General features: G+C 37.0%; 1 protein-coding gene across 12 annotated transcripts in view; it reads left to right on the plus strand.

Annotated features, from left to right (window-relative positions):
- EPHA5 (EPH receptor A5) overlaps positions 1 to 18,926 on the plus strand; it is a 394,095-nt gene that overhangs the window by 350,535 nt on the left and 24,634 nt on the right. For 11 of the 12 annotated variants that reach the window (XM_081504964.1, XM_081504794.1, XM_081505053.1 and 8 more), the window contains 3 exons: positions 358 to 419; positions 2,226 to 2,435; positions 5,574 to 5,723. In XM_081504964.1, the coding sequence (XP_081361090.1) occupies positions 358 to 419; positions 2,226 to 2,435; positions 5,574 to 5,723 (422 nt within the window). The remainder of the gene's footprint in view (positions 1 to 357; positions 420 to 2,225; positions 2,436 to 5,573; positions 5,724 to 18,926) is intronic. The other variant, XM_081505447.1, reaches the window with a different exon arrangement.

Below are 18,926 nucleotides of genomic sequence, written 5' to 3' on the forward strand. Positions count from 1 at the left end.
GTTTTATATATTTATATATTTATATATATATATATATATATATATATATATATATATATATATAATTTGCACTCAAAAATAAAAACTTCCAGGTAAAGGTAGCACTACTGGTAGAGAACTTGCCTGCCAACTCCAGTGGACCTAGGTTCGATCCCTGGGTCGGGAAGATCCCCTGGAGGAGGGCATGGCAATGCACTCCAGGATTCTTGCCTGGAGAATCTCATGGAGAGAGGAGCCTGGTGGGCTATAGGGATGCAAAAGAACTGGACATGACAAAAGCGACTTAGCACACAGACTTTTTCTAGATAAGACTACAAAATAAAAAAGCAGCAGTTTATACCACTGTGCTCTTTTCAGGTAAACCAGTGATGATCGTGACAGAGTATATGGAAAATGGCTCTTTAGATACATTTTTAAAGGTAAGATTTGAGATAAATGTAACTATTGAAAGTGTTATTTATATACTGACTGTGATGTTGAAGTAGAAATCCAGTCACCTTAAAGCTAAATTTTAAATAGAAATATCTGGAGTCAGAATAATTGTGCTACAAAAATTAACTCTGGCTTGAAAATTGACTTGAAACTTACACAAATCCAAATTACATGTCTCTAGGGTTTTATTTAATGTATGTTAATGTGCCTTCCCCCAAAAAAACAAAGGAGGGAAGGAAGGAAGGAGGATAGGAATGAAGGAAAGGAAAAAAAGAATCTTTTATAAATACTTAACTCTCTCTGAAGTAAGTTAGAGAAATACAAATATCATATGGTATCGCTTATATGTGGAATATAAAAAATGGTACAAATGAGCTTGTTTACAAAACAGAAATAGTGTCACAGTTGTAGAAAACAAACTTATGGTGACCAGTTGAGGGGAAGGGGAATAAATTGGGAGATTGAAATTGATGATATACATGCTATTATATATAAAATAGATAACTAATGAATACCTACTGTATAGAACAGAAAATTTTACTCAATACTCTGTAATGGCCTATTGGGAAAAGAATCTAAAAAAGGGTAGATATATGTATATGTATAACGGTTCATTTTACTCTCTACCTGAAACTAACACAAGATTGTAAATCAATTACAATGAAAAAATTTTTTAAAAGAATATAAGTATTCAACTCTCTCAAAATACGTAATATCAGGCAGAACAGGGAAAATGTCTATAAAATCCGTGAAAATCATCTATACTAATGAAAGAGTCAAACAGACTCATAACTCCCCTGTGGGCCAGCCACTACTTGTACTTCTGTATATGAAGAATCATTATGTGATAATAGATAGTAGTTCAGTGTTGTTAGATCTTCTGGGTTTTAGGAAAATAATTTACTATGCAAGTCTCCAAATGTTAAACGTTGGCTACTCATTTTATTAGTAAATAGTATGTACTGGACAATGTAACATGTTTGCAGGCCTGATTAAACCTGTAGACTGGCAACCTTTCACCTTCAAATAGCAAAGACTCTCATTGATTAGAAACGTGAAACAACAGTGACGTTAATTACCATCATAAGAATATGACAGGGGTCCAATTGTAAGGCAAACTTCTCTTCCAGTCTCCAGCCTTTACCAGACTCTGCTGCCAAATTTCTTGTACATATATTTAAGTTTATCAGTCCCTTAAGGTTACATCATTCCTTTATTTTGAAATAAGCATCAGTTGAGCCTTATTCTATGTGTCTGCACCAAATCCAGTGACCTTGATAAAAACAGCAAGCCTCCCAGAAATGCTAACATTCTCCTGGTCATTGCTCAGTCCCTCCCTCCCTCGCCTGCTACTGCAGAATCTCACTTATTTCCTCTGGCCACTTCTTTACCCCAATATGCCTATCCAAACAGCTTCTTTTAAATCACTTCTAAAATGTGCAGTGTTAACCCAAGGCAGGCACTATGTTGGAATGATGAAAACGCTCTTCAGATGACTAAGAAAGGAATTACAATGCAGAAAAGAGCAGCAATACATAAGATTTTGGTCGAGAGTTTGCAAAGCCTTCATCTGTTTTCACCGAGCAGAGGACACTTTGTGTACACTTGGTAACTGATACAGTTACCAAGTTTACTGTCTATTGCTTAATTTTTTTCCCATTCTCCTTCAGATAGAAATTGCAATGTGAATTTGGTAGTAGTATGTATTAATTTAGGGATTGAAGGAAGATCCTTATATATCTTTCCTCAGTGATAGATATTGCAGGACTAATATTTCTGTATAATCTTTACAGAAAAATGATGGGCAGTTCACTGTGATCCAGCTGGTTGGCATGCTGAGAGGCATCGCTGCAGGAATGAAATACCTTTCCGACATGGGCTACGTGCATAGAGACCTTGCTGCCAGAAACATCTTAATCAACAGTAACCTTGTGTGCAAAGTGTCTGACTTTGGGCTTTCCAGGGTACTGGAAGATGATCCTGAGGCAGCCTACACCACAAGGGTAAGATCTAACAGAATGCATTTCTGAAATACTACACTGGAGACATGGAATATTTAAAGATTTTAAAAGAAATAGCCAAAATAAAAAGAAGTTCCTCCAATATAGGAAGAAAGAGGGAGGAAACAGAGAGGGTGGCTAAAAAAGTCCAAATAACTTTCCTTGTTAGATGTCAGAAAATTCACCATTAAACTTATATAAGCTAAGTATTCACCTAATGAGTCTTAATTGTTTATTTTTTTTTCTACAGATACTGAAAATAAAAAGTTTGGGTTCACAGAGTGGGTACAACTGATAAAAATCATATAGAGTATTAGATGTAAAAGTTAAAGAATCCCCTGTATTAAAAGTAATAAATATATACATATATTAACATACAATATATGTATGTATGTAATATGTGCTCATATATCTGAATATATTAATATGCTTTATATGTGAATATATAAACATGTATAGCATTTGAGGTAGCGTAAACCCTATACTATAGTTTTTTCATGTATAAAACAAATACGGAAATATCTAAACCTGCCTTCTAAGTATTCACATGATAGGGAATAAAAGGGCTATTCTTTCAGAAAGTTTTGATTTACTGGAGGTATTTTAATGCCTAATTGCTTTTCTTTTATACTATGTAAACTGTTAAGCCCGCTTCTATGGAAAATTGGTCACTAAATCATATTGTCAAAATGAGCATAAATCAACACCCATTTCCAGCAAAGTAATTGCTTCCTGAATCGTTGTTAATATAATTGACAATTCTTTCTGTAGAAAACTATGGGTAATGATGCAACAGAATTTCCTGGACATTCTATGTACTGCCTTCCTTGAGTTTTAATACCATATAATAAACTAAACTTGTTCTAAATCTTTTGAAGTTCATCAAAACATTCTCAATGTTTAAACATCTTACGAAGGCAAGAATTTATCATTATATCTTTTTCACTATACAAACTGGTTAACTTTTGTTTCAATACAGGATACTTTTGTCATTGCTTATGCTAAATGTTCACATTTTCTAATTTAATTCAATGTTTTAAAATTACTTCTTTTAGTGTATTTTAGATTGTAAGGCTGTTTTTTTTTTTCATTGTGTTGTGATTTATGGATCATTAAGGATTACACTATGCTGAAAATCAAGAGTAACTTACCTAAGCAAATAAAACTTTCCATTGGTCAGTTTAATAAATCAATAAATTAATTGGTGGGATTTTCCTGTCTTCTAGACCTAATTATTATTGTCATTATTTGTGTTAACTGAAACCTCAAGTAGGGATTCTCCTGGGATTAGATTTACACTTAATAAATTAGGCCTAAACAAGATTGAGTTTATAGAAAAATCTGTTCCCAGTATGGTTGGTTGGTGTCTTAGTTATTAATAAATGCATAAAGTGAATTTGTCAAGGTCTGTGTAAATGTGTTATGCTAGTGGAGAAGGAGGGGGAAGGAAGCCAAAGATGAGGCCCTCAAGATTTACTCCTCTGAAATGGAGTATGGCTACACTTTGTGGAAAATCCATATACTGAGAGATGAGCCAGTGAGGGAACTTCAGATAATACTGATATACAATATGATGGTCAGAGGATCAGGAGAAAACTTCCAGGCTGAAGTTTAAAATAATCAACAAATTACAATTTGAAGAGAAATTGTTAGGGCTTCCCTGGTCCCTCAGAAGGTAAATAATCTGGCTGCCATGCAGACCTGGGTTCAATCCCTGGATCAGGAATATCCCTTGGAGAATGGCAACCCACTCTAGTATTCTTGCCTGGAGAATTCCATGGACAGAAGAGCCTGGTGGGCTACTATACCACATGGGGTTGCAACAAGTCAGACACGACTGAACAACTATTATATATACATATATTATTATATATGTTAAAACATATATTATTATGTATACATATGTGTATGCATATATATTATATAATAATACATATATAATTATATATAATAGTAATATAGGCCATCCCAATGCCACATAGTTGCCCTAATGATGTGATCTTGCCTATGAATATTTAATTAACAAAAGTATCTTTCAGGAAAGTCTTCTTAAAGTGGTTATCATGTTTCTAAGGAGCAAATAATTCAAAATTAGCTTGAATAATTCAAGTTAATGTCAACTCACAGAACAATTTCAAGCATTACATGAAATTGTTATTTCTTCATATGTCTTGAAACTTTGGTTCATAAAGAGCAATTTAAGTCCCATTTTTTTCTAGTAGGTGAATTAAATTTTTTTCTTCCTGCAAAACAGGAAAACATTTTAGTTTATTGCAAGAAAATATTTGAAACCCACATTTCTCTCTCTCTCAGTCTCTGTTTTAAGATATATTTGCTTATAGATGAAATATTTGGTTGCATGGATTTTCCTTCTTTTAAAACTTAAGAGAAAAGAGTTTACCCTGAAATGGGTGAGATATAAAAGTGTCTATTTTGTAAACTAAGAGAAAACTTACCAAATCATAGTTTTAATCATGTAAAAACCCAATTTGATAATGTTGTGAGTGTTCCCCCATAATCTAATTTTAATAATTTTAATTTGGTTAGCTCTAATTTAAATACTTGCCTTTTACTTTTAAAAATAAGCAGTTTGATCAAATATACACAGATGTATGACAACAAAACATAAGAGAAATTGCACATTGTCAGGAGAAAGTGTAACTAAGTTTTTTTTAATATATCTGATTTTCATGCTTGTCTTATTAACTTTGAAACTTCTCAGGGTTGCATTCAGCAATCAAGAATTTCTATTTATAATCCCTATATTAAAGGAAAAAGTGATACCCTGGGAGTTTGAGTCCTTTACTTTCTGTTAGCAAGTCATGAAAGTATACCTTATTGATTTGCCTTACTGCCTGCTTTCCCCACTTAAAGTTGCCATCCTGATACTGTAATTGAGATGTGGGTCCTGTATGTGTTCCAGCAGTCAAACAGAATTTAAACTAGAAGCCTTCTGGACAGCCAATTAGTAGTCAGTCTACAAGTGCTTACGGGCTTGAGATATGTGAAAGGAGACTGCTTGCTGTCAAACAGATTCACTTAAAAATGCTACATCTCTCTCTACATCTTTTCAGTGAGGCAGAAGTATCCTTAGATTCATTTGAAGTATGTGGGAATTTTTTTATTCTTTATCAATTTTAGGGAGGCAAAATTCCAATCAGATGGACTGCCCCAGAAGCTATAGCTTTCCGAAAGTTTACCTCTGCGAGTGATGTCTGGAGTTATGGAATCGTGATGTGGGAGGTTGTGTCTTACGGAGAAAGACCCTACTGGGAGATGACCAACCAAGATGTAAGTACAGAACTAGTCCCCTTAAAATTTGAAATGAGATATAGTTCTCTGAGTCACAAGATTTTTATACACACACACATACAAATATATGTGTGTATATGTGTATATATATGTATATTTCTGAAAATGACAGATGCTTAAAAAAGTGAAATACTCTTTGTTTAACCTCTGGTCTGTTTTTTTGTTATTAAAATCCTTTATACAAAACCTCAAAATAAGTTAGCACAAAGGAAAGCAAGTTATTGTTATATAAAAGCTTAGTCCTTTGCCAGGCCAGTTCTAGCTATACTATCGTGATGTTTCACTCATTTCATGTCTGTATCATTTTCAAAAATGAAGAAAGAGCCATCAAAGAATGAAATACTGACAGGCAAGTTTTTATGACATGCACTTGATAAAAGGAGCTAATACTCCATATGAAAAGGATGAATGATATTGATTTAACAGTGGATGCTCTTAGAGAATAAAAAGAAATAGTCTATGTTTCTTTACATTTAAAAATATAGGAAGAGTTATATAGTCTGTTTAATTTTGTAAAAAGAAAAAAAAAGCTGTTTTTTCCCATATGCAAAAATAATTCAAGTTTCAAATAATAGAATCCTGGAATTAAAGACCCCAGAAAAGAATCTTCTATTCAGGTTCAGAATGATGCTTGACACCTGACTCTCTGGTCTTTGCCTTTGTAATTTTCCATTGTTACTATTCAATACAGCCCTTTCTATTTTGAATCACATTGAAATTTGATATTTTTCTTCAAATAAACAATTATAAAAGCTAACATTTATTGAGTCCTTACTGTATCAAAAACAAAAACAATACTGTATGCCATATACTGTTTTAAATGATTTAACAACTAATAGCTCATTACTTCTTTGAAGAAAAACCAGTATAATGGACAAGCTTAGCTCAATAAATCACCATGATGATTTAAAGCATTTCCTTTTCTCCCCAGTTATTTCTTTTGTCCATGCTCTCTAAAGTCTCCCTCTCCTACGCCGTTAGGGATTATTACACAGGTACTGTAGCTCTCCAGCTGCATTTTGGTGAATCAGCAGTACCATGCTAGTAATTAAGATTCACTTTCAGATAAAAAAATCCAAGTCCAGTCTAAATCGGAGTCAATCCTACATCCATTTCAAAGTGTATTCTATAAAGGCAGGATCAGCCTAACACTAGGTAGCGAGATTGGGAAGGAAGAACTGTCCGATTTTTGCCTTCCTCTCTGCGAGATCCTTGTATTCCAGCTGATGTCCGAGAATTCCCACACTGCGTGTTCTCCACCTCACAACCTCTTATGATCCGTCACACATGTTTGCTTCACCAGAGGACAGTACATTCTTGTTGGTTGTTCTACCAGTGTCCCCTCTTTTAGACACTATTGCAGGCTGTCCTGGGCTTCCGTGGTAGTTCAGCTGGTAAAGAATCCGCCTGCAGTGCAGGAGAACCCGGTTCAATTCCTCGGTCAGGAAGATCTGCTGGAGAATGGATAGGCTACCCATTCCGGTATTCTTGGGCTTCCCTATTGGCTCAACTGGTAAAGAACCCATCTTCAGTGCTGCTCTAGCCAGCCTGACTACTTCAGATTCCCTAGATGAGAAGCCGAGGTTGCTCTCTGTCTTTCCCAAGAAATATTTAACAGCATTCTTCTTGGATAGCAATAGGAAATTAGGCTGATTGATTGCTGCCTCTCAGCAAGCATACTGCAAGGCAGTGATTCTCCCTTCTTTTTGTCATCTACAACTGCTACAACTAGTTTTCTTTGTGCCCTGTTTGCCTGACTTAGTGAAGGGATGCTGACTTTTGCTACTGCTGCTAAGTCACTTCAGTCGTGTCCGACTCTGTGCGACCCCATAGACGGCAGCCCACCAGGCTCCGCCATCCCTGGGATTCTCCAGGCAAGAACGCTGGAGTGGGTTGCCATTTCCTTCTAAAGTGCATGAAAGGGAAAAGTGAAAGTGAAGTCGTTCAGTCGTGTCCGACTCTTAGCGACCCCATGGACTGTAGCCTACCAGGCTCCTCCGTCCAGGGATTTTCCAGGCAAGAGTACTGGAGATGCTGAATTTTATGTTTCTCTAAATTTGAGAGAAAATGTCATCTACTGTCATCAACTTTATGATTTTAGGGCCAGGACTGTGGCCAAAGTGATGAACTCATTGCACGTTTAGCAGTCCATCAGAGGGATATTATCCCTGTTTCCCAGTTAATACACTGGAGAGATTAAATGACTTTCTTTAGGCCACAAAAATATGACAGGTTATGCCAGAAATTTAAGCTTGGCTCTCCAAAAGTTTTATACGTAACCTCCACACTATTTCCAATTGAATCAGTCTTCTAATTGAATATAAAATATTCAATTCAGTATGTAATAATTACTATGGATTAATCTAGTCTAGACAGAGACCAGACCTATTTTGCTATTTGCTACACTCTCCAGATAAATGCCTAATGCTAACTTGAGATGTATGGTTTGGCTTCTGACTTCTCTCAAGGCTCATTTCAATGCCACTGTTTCCTTTAGTCTTTGTGAAAGTATTTTATTCTGTCGTGCCAGCAAGGCTGCTCCCCTCATTTGAGCAAAACATTTATCCTATATTTGGTATTCTAATTCCTTCTCACTCTTAAGATATATTTAATTCTGATTTTGTCACTCGAAATTATTTTTAGTCTTTCCCAAATATGTGTATAATATATGTAGCATTATTATTCACATTATTGACAATTATGCCTGACATAGCTTTATCTGTCACAAATATGATAGATCAAAGTAGAATATAATGTTACGTGAATGCTGATAAGTGTTTCTGCTGATCTGGACTGGGCTTGCTCATGCTCCTGTGGACTTGTTGATATATTCTAGTGCATATATACTACTTGATATATACTGATATATACCTTGGCTCTATTCCACATGGCGCTCATCTTCTGTCAGAGACCAACAGGCTAGCCTAGATATGAGCTCATTTGCCCTGTGACTGAAGGGTGAGAATAAGCCCAATTGCACTTCAGCTTGAACATTCCATTGTCCAATCCCATAATCAGAGGATCAGTCCAGTTCCCATAATCAGCTCATTGTGAATGGACAATCTAAATTTACATGGAAAAGGACATAGAAACAAAGAGGTGTGAAGGATTGAGAATGAATATTTCTCCTGTTTTCAGCCATTAGAGAGTCTTGATACTTTTTCAGATAACTTTATTTCAAACTATTTAGAAGATACAAGGAAGTGCTAATGTAATATTTTCAGAACACAATAAAAATAAAAGCCAATATTTTGGCTTTGGTTGGGTTTTCTAAGACCCTAAATGAGGTTTACAGAAAATTACTATACAACTAAAGATCTTTCTAAAATGTCTGCCTTTAATAGAATGTCCAACACATGCTTTGCATTTTCTCAGCAAGCTAAATATTAAGTTTGGTATGCCTCAATTTCTTATCAAAATTTGTATCGAAGAAACACGACATATCTACTATATGTGAAAATCATGATCACTGAATATTTCTTTTGAAAAATGATTCTCAGAAAGCAAAACAGAAGTACTGATTTGGCAGTTTTAAATGATGTATTCTATCATCTCTGCATTCTAGATATTGTCTGATTCTAAAAGGGCTTTGCTACCATGAAAATGTTACATTACCAATACATGCAGAATAATCTAAATCTCTCAGAGGTGCCCTTCTGCTGTGTCAGGGAGACAAAATGCTGCAGTAGCTTTCTTTTGATTTAGGATTGCCTCCATCATCACAGAGAAAAGCCATGACAACATATAATAAAAATCAACTAAGATGACGAATATGATTTTAGGTAAATATCAGACCATGAACTCTGATTCAAGTTTGGGAAACTAAGATTTTATCCTGTAGTCAGTAGAAGCTTCCTTATTTACAACAAACATTTTAAATGTCAACATTTTTCAGAATTTAAAAAGAAACAAAATAAGAGGACATGTGTTGCATTTTTATATTTAGTGACAATCTCTTTTACTCATTGGGAAAGATCCTGATACTGGGAAGGATTGAAGGCAGGAGGAGAAGGGGGCGACAGAGGATGAGATGGTTGGATGGCCACATCAACTCAATGGACATGAGTTTGAGTAAACTCAGGGAGTTGATGAAGGACAGGGAAGCCTGGAGTGCTGCAATTCATGGGGTTGCAAAGAGTTGGACACAATTTAGCGACTTAGCGACTGAAAAACAACATGAATACCTAGTGTATACTAAGCACATAAGTTACAAAGTGTTTTAAAAACTTATTTAAGCAATACATTTTAAAAATTTTGTAAACGTTCAGGTTTCATTTTTTTCTCTCCTTTTATGTTTTATTTTTTTAATTTTTTATTATTTTAATTGGAAGCTAATTGCCTTAAAATACTGTGGTGTTTTTTGCCATACATCAACATGAATCAGCCATGGGTACACATTTGTCCCACCGTCCTGAACCCCCCCCCACCTTCCTCCCAACCCCAAACTCTGGGTTGTCCCAGAGCACCAGCTTTGAGTGCCCTGCTTCATGCATCAAACTTTCACTGGTCATCTATTTTACATGTGGTAATATACATGTTCCAATGCTATTCTCTCATTCAGATTTCTAATACCATTTCTATTAGCCTAAATCTTACCTTTAAGGTGGCAAATATCTTTGACTCCAAAAGGATGTGAACTCACCTTGTACTGGATGTGCCTCCCTTTCTCTTTCAATTTTTTTTTGTTTGTTTGTTTCAGTTTCTGATGGGATAGAATGATGTGTGTATATGTATACAGCATTGCTGAAGGTTTTAATGGAAAAACAAAAAAGAACAGTTTATGGTAACCTACAGCATACTGTAATTAACTAAAGTATGAGGAGTTTAGTTCTAACCCAAATACTCCAAATTACCAAGACTTGACAGTGAGCAAATTATTCTTGGTCTCAATGAGTTTACTAGACAAATGATTATTGGTCTTCTAAGGATAATGCTGCCTTTGGATGCAAGTAATTAGTTTAGGAACTGGTAGGTAACTTCATGGAAATTCTTACCCTTTGGGAAAAAGTGAGACATAAATATCATTCTAAAATTTCTATACCTTGCTATTTAAAAACAACTAAAACAAAAATCTTAAATTGAAAAAATAGAATAATCTTTGATTCTATAACTCTTGGTCAGCTTCAGTGATTATAAAGGAAATGGACTTGAACAAAAGATTTCTAAGATCTTTCTAATCTCTGGAATTCTCTAAGATTGATGTATGAAGAAAAAGACATACTTGATACATTTTTAATGGCTATTGGAAACAGGGAAGAAATACTAAGGAAAAAAATTGGTCTATGTGAAACTATTTCTATGGCATTTGAGATAATTTCCAGGAATATATTATTAAACTCTATTCACTTTGGAGGAGCTTCGTATCTATGAAGTAACGAAGGACTATGAAGGTTCGAGTAAATACCAAGCAACATAAGCATTCACAGTCGATGTAGAACCTAATTCTTCAGAGCTCTTACTGATGCTTGAAGTTTCCCTACCAATTTCCTGCCACTGACTTATCCAGCCTATACTTTCACATCTCCTGTGATGAAGAATGAACTATCTTTCAAAATAGCTCATTTTAATTGTGGATATTAATTTTTTTTCTTATGGTGGAAGAAGTCTGACTCCATGGAGTAATATCCATACCTGTCCCAAATTATTTTCTGGGGAGGTAAAAATTTCTCATTTCAGCAGAGTGACTCAGCTACATAATTGCATACCAGAGAGACTTAGATGTGAGTCTTCCCACAGCCACTTGTTACTTTTGTGAATGTGTGCAGTGGTTAACCTTCTGGAATGTCACATGTTTCACTTGTAAAATGTGTATTAATTCTTATTTTGCAGATATGTGTTAAAAATGAGTGTAGATAATATACATATATTTTGCATCTTAGTACCTATGATATCCCCAGTTCAATGGACATAAACTTGGGCAAACTCCAGGAGTTGGTAAGGGACAGGGAAGCCTGGTGTGCTGCAGTCCATGGATTTGCAAAGAGTCAGAGACAACTTGGTGACTGAACAGCAACAATCTATGATATAATGCCTGGACTAGTTTAGATCCTCCAGGAAGCCTATGTCAAGAGGGAATTCCATATACATTGTATTATTAAAGGGAATGCTTGTGAGGAAAAAGAGGAAGGGATGAGAGGAAGCTGGGAGAGATGTCAGACTATGATGCAAATCTGGTCCTAGATAGAGATCAGAGGAAGGATGGTGGAGGCCAGCATCTGAGACCAAAGTGTACTTCTAAGAGAGGCTGCCAAGGCTGCCAAGGAGTCCCCAAGTCAACATTGGCTGTTGTAGGAGTCTCATAGGAATTTGTCTATCTTATCAGTACCATATTCAGTAACTGACTGGGAGTAATCTAACAAAAGTCCATCTAGTCAAAGCTATGGTTTTTCCAGTGGTCATGTATGGATGTGAGAGTTGGACGGTGAAGAAAGCTGAGCACCGAAGAATTGACGCTTTTGAACTGTGGTGTTGGAGAAGACTCTTGAGTCCCTTGGACTGCAAGGAGATCCAATCAATCCATCCTAAAAGAGATCAATCCTGGGTGTTCGTTGGAAGGTCTGATGTTGAAGCTGAAACTCCAATACTTTGACCACCTCATGCGAAGGGTTGACTCATTGGAAAAGACCCTAATGCTGGGTGGGATTGGGGGCAGGAGGAGAAGGGGACGACAGAGGATGAGATGGTTGGATGGCATCACCGACTCGATGAACATGGGTTTGGGTGGACTCCAGGAGCTGGTGATGGACAGAGAGGCCTGGCGTGCTGCAATTCATGGGGTCGCAAAGAGTCGGACACGACTGAGTGACTGAACTGAACTGAACTGAAATGAGTCTATGCAAGGGCTTTCCTGACAGCTCAGTTGGTAAAACATCCACCTGCAATGCAGGAGACCCTGGTTTGATTCCTGGGTCAGGAAGATCCGTTGGAGAAGGGATAGACTCCCCACTCCAGTATTCTTGGGCTTCCCTTGTGGCTCAGCTGGTAAAGAATCTGCCTCCAATACGGAAGATCTGGGTTCAATCTCTGGGGTAGGAAGAGCCCCTGGAGAAGGGAAAGGCTACCCACTCCAGTATTCTGGCCTAGAGAATTCTATGGACTATATAATCCATGGGATCACAAAGAGTCAGACATGACTGAGCACCTTTCACTTTCAATCTTTACATACCATGGCCTTGATGTAAACATGATGATGGATTTTAGAGGTGTTAGGGTTAAGGTCTGTAGGTCAGTTACCATGCCTGCAGGTGAAGATATGTGAGACAGATTTTTGTGGTTGCCACGCTCCACTATTTTTGCAACACAAGCAACTTTTCCACACAAGTTCCAGAAGCATCTGTTCCATGGTTCTGTAGGCTTTTCTTTCTGAAGGGAAATTCAGAAGAGGCCAATTACAGACCAAACTGTAGCCCCTCAGCTGATCTCAGGACCTCATATAGTTCTGAACCTCTCCCTCCTCCAGCATCCATTCTGATTTCCCATCACCAACAACCTGGCTGATCATGGTGGCTTAACTGGTAGGCTGAATCAATCTTTCCATTCTTGGAGGTAAGCATTTTCTGTTCACAGTTGTTATAAAGAAGTAACAAGAGAGCCCCTTAGGGTTTTACCTGGGGTCCACACAAATTTCTCCTTGCCCCAACTGTGTGAAAGCAGTTCAAATGCTTCCTGCTCTTCAGTATCAATAACCTTGGCCATCATGGTGAAAGACTCCTCTTCTCTTGTGCTTGTACCTGGGCACAGGTAGTCCAGAGTGCCCTGGGTCACATATATAACCTATTGTCTCCTGGCAAGAGTCACTGGGAATAAAGAACAATGTAGAAATTTCTGATTTAATACATAAACTGCATCCCAAATAATGTCACCTAATCCTATCAAAATGTTGCCTCCATGTTTGTGCTTCAATGGTGCCTTTAAAAGTCTTCCAGCATTCCGTGAGGTTTGTTGCTTCTGGATAATGAACTGTATATAGTGGTTGCTAGAACCAGCACATAACAGAGAATTTTCAGAACATTTCTACCTGAATGAGATTGTGTTGGTAGCTTGCAGCTGACATAGAAGGAGTGTTTATATCAGATAAGTAAGAAAATATTTGATTCATTATATTCTTTGCAGGCAAAGATGGAGAAGCTCTATACAGTCAGTAAAAACAAGACCTGCAGCTTATTGTGGCTCAGATGAGCTCCTTATTGCAAAATTCAGGCTTAAATTTAAAAAAAAGTAGGGAAAACCACTAGGCCATTCAGGAGTTTGGGGTGTTAGTTGCTCAATCATGTCCGACTCTTTGCAAACCCACAGACTGTAGCCTGCCAGGCTCTTCTGTCCATGGGAATCCCCAGGCAAGAATACTGGAGTGAGTTGCCATTCCCTTCTCCAGAGGATCTTCCCGACCTAGGGATCGAACCTGGTCTCCTGCATTGCAGGCAGATTCTTTACTGTCTGAGCAACAGTGAAGTTCCAGTCCCAGGTATGACCTAAATCAAATCCCTTACAATTATACAGTGGAAGTGACAAGTAGATTCAAGGGATTAGATCTAATAGACAGAGTGCCCGAAGAACTATGGTTGGAATTTCATAACATTGTACAAGAGGCAATGATCAAAACCATCCCCCAAGAAAAAGAAATGCAAAAAGGCAAAGTGGTTGTCTGAGGAGGCTTAAAAATAGCCGAGAAAAGAAGTGAAAGGCAAAGGAGAAAGGGGAAGATATAAACAACTTAATGCAAAGTTCCAGAGAATAGCACAGAGAGATAAGAAAGCCTTCTTAAATGAACAATGCAAAGAAACAGGAAAACAATAGAATTAAAAAGACTAGAGATCTCTTCAAGAAAATAGGAGATACGAAGGGAACATTTCATGGAAAGGTGGGCACAGTACAGGACAGAAATGGCAAGGACCTGACATAAGTAGAAGAGATTAAGAAAAGGTGGGAAGAATACATAGAAGAACTATACAAAAATAGTCTTAATGACCCAGTTAACCACAGTTGTGTGGTCACTCACCTAGAGCCACACATCCTGGAGTGTGAAGTCAAGTGGACCTTAGGAAGCATTACTATGAACAAAGCTAGTGGAGGTGATAGAATTCCAGATGAGCTATTTCAAATCCTAAAAGATGATGCTGTTAACTTGTTGCACTCAATATGCTAGAAAATTTGGAAAACTCAGTTTGGTTACAGGACTGGAAAAGGTCAGTTTTCATTCCAATCCCAAAGAAGGGCACTGCCAAAGAATGTTCAAACTACCGGACAGTTGCACTCATTTTGCATGCTAGTAAGGTTAGGCTCAAAACTCTTCAATCCAGATTTCAACAGTACATGAACCAAGAACTACCAGATGTTCAAAAGGGATTTAGAAAAGGCAGAGGAACCAGAGATCAAATTGCCAACATCCATGTATCATAGAAAAAGTAAGGAAACTTAAAAAAAAAAAAAAAAAACCTTCTGCTTCATTGACTGTGTGAAAGCCTTTGTTGTGGATCACAACAAACTGTGGAAAATTCTTAAAGAGTTGTACTAGACCATCTTACCTGTCTCCTGAGAAACCTGCATTCAGGACAAGAAACGACAGTTAGAACTGGACTTGGAACAACTGACTGGTTCAAAATTGGGAAAGGAATATTTCAAGGTTGTATATTGTCACCCTGCTTATTTAACTTCTATGCAGAGACACCATGTGAAATGCCAGGCTGAATGAATCACAAGCTGGAGTGAAGATTACCTGGAGAAATATCAACAATTTCAGATATGTAGATGATACCACTCTAATGGCAAAAGTGAAGAGGAACTAAAGAGCCTCTTGATGAAGTTGAAAGATGAGAGTGAAAAAGCTGGCTTAAAGCTCAACATTCAAAAATCTAAGATCATGTCATCTGATACCATCATTTCATCGCAAATAGAAGGGGAAAAATGGAAACAGTGGCAGATTTTATTTTCTTAGGCTTCAAAATCATTGCAGACATTGACTGCAGCCATGGAATTTTTTAAAAAAGGCTTGCTCCTTGCAAGAAAAGCGATGACAAACTTAGACAGTGTATTACAAAACAGAGACGTTATTTTGCCGACAAAGGTCCTTATTGTCAAGCCGATGGTTTTTTCCAGTAGTCATTTGAGAGTTGGACCATGAAGAAGGCTGAATGCTGAAGAGTTGATGCTTTCGAATTGTGGTACTGGTGAAGAATCCCTTGGACAGCACGAAGATCAAACCAGTCGCTGCTGAAAGAAATCAACCGTGAATATTCATTGGAAGGACTGATGCTGAACCTGAAGCTCCAGTACTTTGGCCCCCTGATGTGAAGAGCCAATTCACTGGAAAAGACCCAGATTGCTGGGAAAGATTGAAGGCAAAAAGAGAAGATGACAGAGGATGAGATGGTTAGATAGCATTACTGACTCAATGGACATGAATTTGAGATAATTAAGGACAGGGAAGCCTGGCATGCTGCAGTTCATGGGGTTGCAAAGAGTCAGATATGACGTAGCAACTGGACAACAACAAAGCAATGTTATAAATCTATTTTCCCCTCAAGAAGAGAAATTTGTTAAATATTTACCAGCATATCCTTATGTATGTGATAAGCTCACAGATCCTTCACGATGAAGTGGATATTCTAGTTACGTGATATGCTAGGTGTGAGTTCATATTTGTGGATCAGGCATTCCAACCTATAAATACTAGCTAGAGCTCTCTGTGGGTAGCAAAAGCAAACCATACCCAGAAAGGGTATATGTACCTGAAAGATGAACCCACTGATACTTGCATGATGGAAAGGGCTCAACAGAGTCACCACCAGGTAATTACTGCCTTATCATAATAGTGTTCAATGTTGGGATTTATGTATTGGAAGGAGAGGCAGCATTCTTTAAATTGTGTTCAGACTATTGATTTACATGTCAGTGCCAAGAAAATGCATAGTATATGACAATATCTCAGATATAGAAGTCTGAAATGGTGCCAGGTTGTCTGTAAAAGTTATGGCTATCTTTTTATTTATTTTTTAACTATTCATTTGTTCATCTCAACCATGTACATTAAGAAATATAATCATAATAACAGTCAATTAATTAGATTATGACTCATTGGCCATACATTGTAAATTGTATGGTAAAATGAACAGCCTACATAGAACTTTGGTAGATTTCTAGCTTTTCACAAACCACTAGAGTAGTAACACCATTCATTTCTCCCTCAAGCTATGAAAGGAACAAAAGGTAAAAATGAAAAAAAAAAAAATGCACAATGTCCAAATATAGAATCTAAAATTATAGCACTAAATCTATTTTTAATATAATTCTAAAGATGAACTTAGAATTAAACTCAATGACTTCATTACTGGGCCAAGTTCTAAGTTAGCTTAGAGACAGAGTATTATATCTATATATAAAATTACAACTAAAATAAAATTAAGTAATATATTCTGGAAATAATTTCTCAGATCAAATAACTTATAAATTCCTTTTTAACTAAGGAATTGGTTTAATTTATTCATTTCATGATCACATATAACAGCAGTCCCCAAGCTTTTTTTTTTTTTTTTTGTTTTTTGTTTTATATATGTTTATTTTAAAGACACCTTATTTAATACAGTGTTGCTTTATTAACATTGAACTCACAGTCAATGGCCTTCCCAGGTTGCTCAGAAATGGCAACCCACTCCAGTATTCTTGCCTGGAAAATCCCGTGGACAGAGGAGCCTGACAGGCTACAGTCCACAGGGTTACAAAGAGTCAGACATGACTGCTCGACCAAGCATGCACACATGCAAAGCCCGCAGCATGATAATTAATGCCCGGATGTAGCTTATCTAACATAGGTATTCTCTTTAGACGGTACATCAGAGCTTTCCTGCACTTTTATTTATTTATTTATTTATTTATTTTTTTTTTATTTTATTTATTTATTTTTTTTATAAATTTATTTATTTTAGTTGGGGGCTAATTACTTTACAATATTGTAATAGTTTTTGCCATACATTGACATGAATCAGCAATGGGTTTACATGTGTTCCCCTTCCCGGACCCCCCACCCACCTCCCTCCCCATCCCATCCTTCTGGATCATCCCATTGCCCCAGCCCTGAGCCCTTGTCACATGCATCGAACATGGAATGGTGCTCTGTTTCACATATGACAATACACATGTCTCAATGCCATTCTCCCAGAACGTCCCACCCTCACCTTCTCCCTCAGAGTCCATAAAATTGTTCCATGCATCTGTGTCTCTTATTCTGTCTCGCATATAGGGTTATCGTTACCATCTTTCAAATTCCATATATATGCATTAGTATACTGTATTGTTGTTTTTCTTTCTGGCTTACTTCACTCTGTATAATGGGCTCCAGTTTCATCCATCTCAGTAGAACCGATTCAAATGTATTTTTTTTAATGGCTGAGTAATATTCCATTGTGTATATGTACCACAGCTTCCTTATCCATTCGTCTGCTGATGGACATCTAGGTTGCTTCCATGTCCTGGCTATTGTAAACAGTGCTGCGATGAACATTGGGGTACACGCGTCTCTTTCAATTCTGGTTTCCTCGGTGTATATGCCCAGCAGTGGGATTGCTGGGTCATATGGCAGTTCTATTCCCAGTTTTTTAAGGAATCTCCACACTGTTCTCCATAGTGGCTGTACTAGTTTGCATTCCCACCAACAGTGTAAGAGGGTTCCCTTTTCTCCACACCCTCTCCAGCATTTACTGCTTGTAGACTTTTGGATAGCAGCCATTCTGACTGGTGTGAAATGATACCTCATTGTGGTTTTGATTTGCATTTCTCTAATAATGAGTGATGTTGAGCATCTTTTCATGTGTTTGTTAGCCATCTGTATGTCTTCTTTGGAGAAATGTCTGTTTAGTTCTTTGGCCCATTTTTTGATCGGGTCGTTTATTTTTCGGGAATACAGCTGCAGAAGTTGCTTGTATATTTTTGAGATTAATTGTTTGTCTGTTGCTTCATTTGCTATTATTTTCTCCCATTCTGAGGCTGTCTTTTCACCTTGTTTATAGTTTCCTTTGTTGTGCAAAAGATTTTAATTTTAATTAGGTCCCATTTGTTTATTTTTGCTTTTATTTCCAATATTCTGGGAGGTGGGTCATGGAGGATCCTGCTGTGATTTATGTCGGAGAGTGTTTCCCTATGTTTTCCTCTAGGAGTTTTATTGTTTCTGGTCTTACGTTTAGATCTTTA

This window comes from Giraffa tippelskirchi, chromosome 1 (assembly GCF_054371585.1).
Source record: "Giraffa tippelskirchi isolate mGirTip1 chromosome 1, T2T-mGirTip1v1.2.pri, whole genome shotgun sequence".
Taxonomy (NCBI): Eukaryota; Metazoa; Chordata; class Mammalia; order Artiodactyla; family Giraffidae; genus Giraffa; species Giraffa tippelskirchi.